At 36.4% G+C, this 6,208-nt stretch overlaps 1 protein-coding gene across 1 annotated transcript; it reads left to right on the top strand.

Moving 5' to 3' along the window:
* Positions 1 to 1,657: 1,657 nt before the first annotated feature.
* Positions 1,658 to 6,176, top strand: mettl2a (methyltransferase 2A, methylcytidine). The gene is made up of 9 exons (XM_039685835.2): positions 1,658 to 1,901; positions 2,628 to 2,716; positions 3,071 to 3,315; positions 3,806 to 3,855; positions 3,941 to 4,001; positions 4,106 to 4,245; positions 4,946 to 5,052; positions 5,488 to 5,553; positions 5,729 to 6,176. The coding sequence occupies exons 1-9, from the start codon at positions 1,744 to 1,746 to the stop codon at positions 5,875 to 5,877; spliced, it is 1,065 nt and encodes a 354-aa protein (XP_039541769.2). The 5' UTR covers positions 1,658 to 1,743; the 3' UTR covers positions 5,878 to 6,176.
* The last annotated feature ends 32 nt before the right edge of the window (positions 6,177 to 6,208 follow it).

The raw sequence follows: 6,208 nt of genomic DNA, 5'->3' as shown, positions 1-6,208 counted from the left end.
TCATAAATGAAACACAAATTACATCTTGTGCAACTCAAACACTAGCTAATTGCAGTGAGGCTAGTTTCTGTGAACAGTCACAGCTCTTCCTACTCTCTGTAAAGCTCAGATGGCCATATTTGTCAAAACATTTTTGGAAATATGACTTTTCTACAGGTGGAAATCAGGTATTATTATGATCATTTATTGCAGTCTGAGAGGCCTGCAGTGTGATGCTTTAAGTCTAAAGTGGTTGGCCCCAAAAAATCCATTTTGTTATTTTAGTTCTAGAACATTTGATGGTTTGCATTGATTATCTTTCTTGTACGTACTCTTGCACGTAATCTCTCATGCCATACGAGTCGTTATATACATCCCATTCTGTCATTTCTGGTCTATTTTTGTGTCCCAAGGGTCCTGATGTTATGGTGGCCTCTCTATTATTCTGTTACTCTTCGTGACTGCAGATAATGTCTTTGAAGAGAAGTGGGGTCTGTCATTTCCCAGTCAGGCACAGATAACATTCAACAACAATGTCTTTATCATCACATGTGGGTTCATTAATACATGAAGTGTCAAAGCCCAGAAGAGATTTTAAAGAAAACGTTGTTCTCGAATATGAGCAATGACAGCCATCTTATGATAATGATGAAGTGCAAAGCATGACGAAAAATAATGTAAACACTTTTACATTGCTCCCAGGCTTAGTTTGACACATTCTCGCAGCTGCCTCTGAAACTTTTGTTGCCATAGATACAAGTCATCATGCTTCCGGAGTTTCACCGAACGAACTCTTCTAGAACTGTTTCCATGGCAGCAGCTGCAGAGGTTCTCTGGTGATGTATTAAATTGCATTATTACGTATCTCTCTATATCATAGTTTTAGATATTGATATTTTCCTGTTTCAAAGTTATTTTGCTTGCTTTTGAATTGCTATTATTTTTATGCTTTTGACTTGCTTTCGAATTAATGCCGGGTGAAATACTATGTTGTGGACACGCAGAATTATGTTGCATTTTGTGTGTAATTGAAACAAGATGAGATGGGAAGAAAATTGTCAAAGTTGTAGCGTAACTGGCAACCACAACAGTTTAACGAGAAGACAAACTGGGATGAAGGTTGATGATGAACGTTTAATTGAAGATGTCCGACGGGTGAAGCAAGAGATACAGAGACTGATGAAGATTGGATATTACAGGACATTGATGAACTACTGACTAATATTGAAGTGGAATTTCCCCCCAAATAATATAAAAAGTTTGAGGAGTAAAGGCCTCCTCATGCTGCCTGCGTGAAAGATAACAGAGGGGCACATAACAGCATCTCCAATATTGGCTTTTTTTTTTTTTTTTGGCTATCTATTGGCTATTTTTTTTTTTTTTTTTTAGCTAAAGTTTGATTTAATTTTATTTTGCATTAACTGCTTTGCATTGTAACCAATAAAACAAACGTTTACGATTGGCTCCTGTGAAACTTTCCTTATAACTGAGCCTGAAATATGTTTTATAACCATGTTAATCATGTTTATGCTGATATTTTCCAATCAATATTATTGTATATTATTATTATATAAATGTTATGCTAGATAGCACCACTGTAAATTTAATTGTGATATTGTGATCAAAGAAGCCACTCTCTCATGATGGAGTCAATATCTGACAACGGTCGGTAGGTGGCGATATTTCCTTGCAAACAGCAGAACTGTGGAGACTGGGAGACACGAGACACTCCCACTGAACAATGTTCATCCGGTTCATGTGAACATGGCGGTACCTGCTGTTGTTGCTGGTTCTTCCTCCGTAGAAAACATGCCAGAAACTGCTAGTGGACCCACGGAGGACTTCACTGAAGCCCAAAAGCGACCGCAGTTCGGCACTCGCTTCCTCACAGACCCGCGACAGGTGTTTCAGCACAACGCGTGGTATGTGAACTGGCTGTTCTGCATTAAAGGACTTATAATATATTTGACCATTATCAGAATACCGAATAATATATTGAATGAATAATTTGAAGAATATGTATGAATATGTGTGACCCTGGACCACAAAAGCAGTCTTAATGTCTCAATTTTTAAAATTGAGATTGAAATTAAAATTGAGAAATTAAGCTTTCCATTGATGTATGGTTTGTTATGATAGGACAATATGTGGCTGAGATACAGCTATTTGAAATCGGGAATCTGGGGGTGCAAAAAAATCTAAATTTTTAGAAAATCGCCTTTAAAGGTTTCCATTTCTGTTGCCAATTATGCTGCGTCCACTTACAAAAATAACATTTTCATATATTTAAGGTATGAAATTTACTAAATATCTTCATGGATCATGATCATTACTTAATATCTTAATGATTTTTGTCATAAAATAAAAATCGATAATTTTGACCAATACAGTGTTTTGTTGGCTATTGCCACAAATATACCCGTGCAACTTAAGACTGCTTTTGTGGTCCAGGGTCACATATGATGTATGTAGAATGACAAAGTAAAGCATTGATTAGCTGTAGTTTATGTATATAGTATATGTAACAAAAATGTGTGCTGTTGTAGTTAGTTAATCAACATAATTGTACAATTATATGTGTCCGTCATTTTAATACACCTGATTTGTTTTCGTTCTCACTCACTGTGATGGTGTTTCACCTCTTGTAGGGATAATGTAGAGTGGTCAGCAGAACAGGAGGCGGCTGCCCAGAAGAAAGTGCTGGAAAACGGTCAACCTCTCCCAGCAGAAAAACAAGGTGTCAAACACTTCACCTATCACCCACATCTATAACACTAAAATACAACTGAAAGATGCAAATAGAGTTAAATATAGTTTCATATTTTTAATTAGCTTTTAGTTTATATTTATATTTTTGGTTTTGATCTCAGTTTTATGTGCTTTTGAATTTTTTTATTAGTTTTAGTTCTTTTATTTCTATTTAGATTTTATTTCAATTTTAGTTATTTTAATATATTAACTCAAACTTTTTTTTTTTTTTTCTTTTATTGCCTATGCATTTTTTGGGTTTATTTTAAGTCTTTTTGCCACCTTGGTTACAAAGACTTGCTCAGAGGGATTTTTCTTTTCTTTGTTCATATCTCTCTTTCAGAGGAGTTTGACAGCAGGGCTAATGAGTACTGGAACGATTTCTACACCATTCACGAGAACCGTTTCTTCAAGGATCGCCATTGGCTGTTTACAGAGTTCCCTGAGCTGGCCCCTCAACAAAAGGCTCCACATGACCATGAGGAGGAGGGAACCGCAGTTCAGTATCGGTTAAATAGTGAAGATGTTCCCTCGTCACACGTAGACACTACATTTCCTGGAGCCTCTGCATCCTATCGCATCCTGGAGGTGAGTTTTCTAAAACAGTAGATGCATTTAAAGGGCACGTTCGTTCACCCAAATAACTATTAACATCACTCCATTGACTTTCATTATATGGAATAAAGGGCTGTTCGCACCAAGAACGATCATAATTATAAAAAAAAAAATAGATTATATTAAAAGCTGCACCGGTGGGAAATATTGCTGCAGTTTATCCTGCCCTTCTGCCACTTTAAATGTTTGAGCTTTTTAAAGCAGGATAGATCCTTATTGGCTGTGGAAAAATTGCTCTGCAAGTGATTCCAACGATATTGTTTCACTGTGCTGTTATCATTATAGTTGTGGTATGGACTCTATTTTTTGTTAATATATTTAGATTTTAATCATAAACATTATAGTTATCATCCCTGGTTTGAATGGGCCTGAACTGTTCAGTATTAAAATGAAAGCCCTGTCAGTAGAATATGCTCACTTTCAACTTTTATGTGTGTGTGTGTGTGTGTTTGGGGGTCTGTAGGTGGGCTGTGGAGTAGGCAATACAGTCTTTCCCATCTTAAAAACCAACAAGTGAGTCCAGATATACACCAACCAGACCTGTACAGAGTGTTTGTTACTCATGCAGATGAAAAATTCTTTTCTATTTGCTTTACAGTGACCCAGGTCTCTTTGTTTATGGTTGTGATTTCTCCAGCACGGCTGTTGACCTTGTCAAAGTAAGTAACGGGACGCTTTTAATCTCTTTTAATTAACAAAATCTGTATTAAGCATTCATAGCAGGCCTTTATTTAAACTTGTTTGATACTTTTTTTTTTGGCAGTCAAACCCTGATTATGACTCGTCGCGCTGTCACGCATTTGTCCATGATATGAGTGATGCGTCTGCAGAGTATCCAATGCCAGACCGCAGTCTGGACGTCATTGTCCTCATATTTGTGCTGTCTGCCCTGCATCCACAGAAGTGAGTGTTAATGACACCGTGGGTGAGTTTTGAATTAGGACAGAAATATATTTCTCTTGTTATATTACTATTTGTATCCCCTCCCTCTAAATTTTTTTTCAGTAAATAGATTTTGTTTCTTCTATAAAAAAACTTAAAGTACTGAATTTAACAGGAATGTGAAAAGGGTCTAGTGTTCATTTGTTTACCTCCGTTGATCAGGGGGATTTTTGTTTGTTCGCATTGAAGCTGATCGAATGATGTGCAGGTCTGAATATTTTTTTGGAAAGGTCTTGAAAATTATATTAGAAAATGCTTCATTAGAATGCTAATAATTGTTACCATAAAGCAAGTTATATTTAAAACAGTGGTTCAATCTTAACCATCTTCCATGTTCCATATGTACTTATGTTTAATTACAACATATCAGCTTAGATAAAAAAGGTCTTTGAATATTGTCTTAAAGAACCACTGCTTTAAAGCTGTCGAAACTATTGGTGACGTGACATCTAATTTTGATTGGTCAGTTTTGTTTGAAATAGCCACTATTTCATGTCTATTAATTTGTTTTAAATGTAACTGTATAATGTGTGCTATTGTAAGTCTGCTGACACCAGGGCCATGTCATTATCACACTATAAACATAACAGTGTGACCTGTCGTCCCTCTTGATTGTCCAACACTAGCGGTGCATTAACTTCTCAACCTCCATCTGTTTCAGGATGCAGAACTCCATTAATAGATTAGCACGATTGCTGAAACCCGGAGGAGTGTTACTATTGAGAGACTATGGTCGCTATGACATGGCACAGCTTCGTTTCAAAAAAGGTAGATGTTACATCCTTGTTTTTTCATCCTTGATGTTACAACTTTTAAAAAAAAATCATTTCTCAAAGAAGATTTTCGGATTGCAGGAGGTTGTCTTGAGTCACGTTCCAAACACTTGCACAAATGCAGCAAGTAGGCCTAATTGTGATGGGAGAAGAACCACCAAAATGTCAATATTGTAGCATTCGGTTACTATAAAACAAATTTTGGCCTGCACTATTTTTTTTATGTAAATCATATTTTTATGATTTTTTATCAGCACAAACTTTGAAGAACTTGTTTTGTAAAATGTGAGTCAAATCAATTTGTCATTAAATAAAATTGTACTAAATGTTTGATTATTGACTACATCTGCCTAGAAATGGCATGTGAAGCTGATTTTGCAGTAACAGCAATACAACAACAGGGCTAATTGTTTGTCCTTTACTCAATCAGGGAGGTGCTTGTCTGAAAATTTCTATGTTAGAGGGGATGGGACACGCGTCTACTTTTTTACACAAGGTAATTTCTTGTTTAAACTTGAATTATATGCTTATAAGAACCTCTATTTGATGAATAAGCTTTGGTTGCACAATATATCATTACAGAATAATAGAGTAATATGAATACAGTTAATAAAAGAATGGCTCACATTTTACAGGGATTTATATTTTTTACTTTTGTCATTCTCTTCAAGATGAGCTGCATGATCTGTTCTCCAGTGCCGGCTTGCAGAAGGTGCAGAACATGGTGGACCGACGCTTGCAGGTGAACAGAGGAAAGCAGCTGACAATGTACAGAGTCTGGTTACAGTGCAAGTATCGTAAGGTCCTGGCGCCGCCTTAGAATCAAGGTTGCGTATTTGGAGAGATCGAGAACATCTGGGCTGAACCACGAAGATGTGGTGACATGGTTGTTTTAAAGATGATGGACAGGTTGTAACAACTTTGAAGATTGTCGGAAACATGCCATTAAGCGTGCTCAGTGGAATGGAGACTCAATCTTATGCAGCCTTCTTGGGAATGCTAATGGAGGACATGATGCATCTGAAGACCATAAACTGTTTGTTCATCAACTGAGTGATGTTTTTAAGGACTTTTTAAATTTTATGAATAAACTACATGATGGTATTAAATCAAAGCATATTTCTGATTGTCAGCTACTTTTTTTCCCTTCT

This window comes from Pimephales promelas, chromosome 3, assembly GCF_988280905.1.
Source record: "Pimephales promelas chromosome 3, fPimPro1.hap1.1, whole genome shotgun sequence".
Taxonomy (NCBI): domain Eukaryota; kingdom Metazoa; phylum Chordata; class Actinopteri; order Cypriniformes; family Leuciscidae; genus Pimephales; species Pimephales promelas.
Note: the sequence above shows the minus strand (reverse complement) of the source record. Positions and strands in the feature narration are given on the sequence as shown.

Bases quoted from the DNA above. Each gene is read 5' to 3' on its own strand.
- mettl2a (XM_039685835.2), top strand. From the start codon at position 1,744: ATGGCGGTACCTGCTGTTGTTGCTGGTTCTTCCTCCGTAGAAAACATG. The intron at 1,902-2,627 runs GTATGTGAACTG...CACCTCTTGTAG, and splicing joins GTGTTTCAGCACAACGCGTG to GGATAATGTAGAGTGGTCAG. The intron at 2,717-3,070 runs GTGTCAAACACT...TCTCTCTTTCAG, and splicing joins TCTCCCAGCAGAAAAACAAG to AGGAGTTTGACAGCAGGGCT.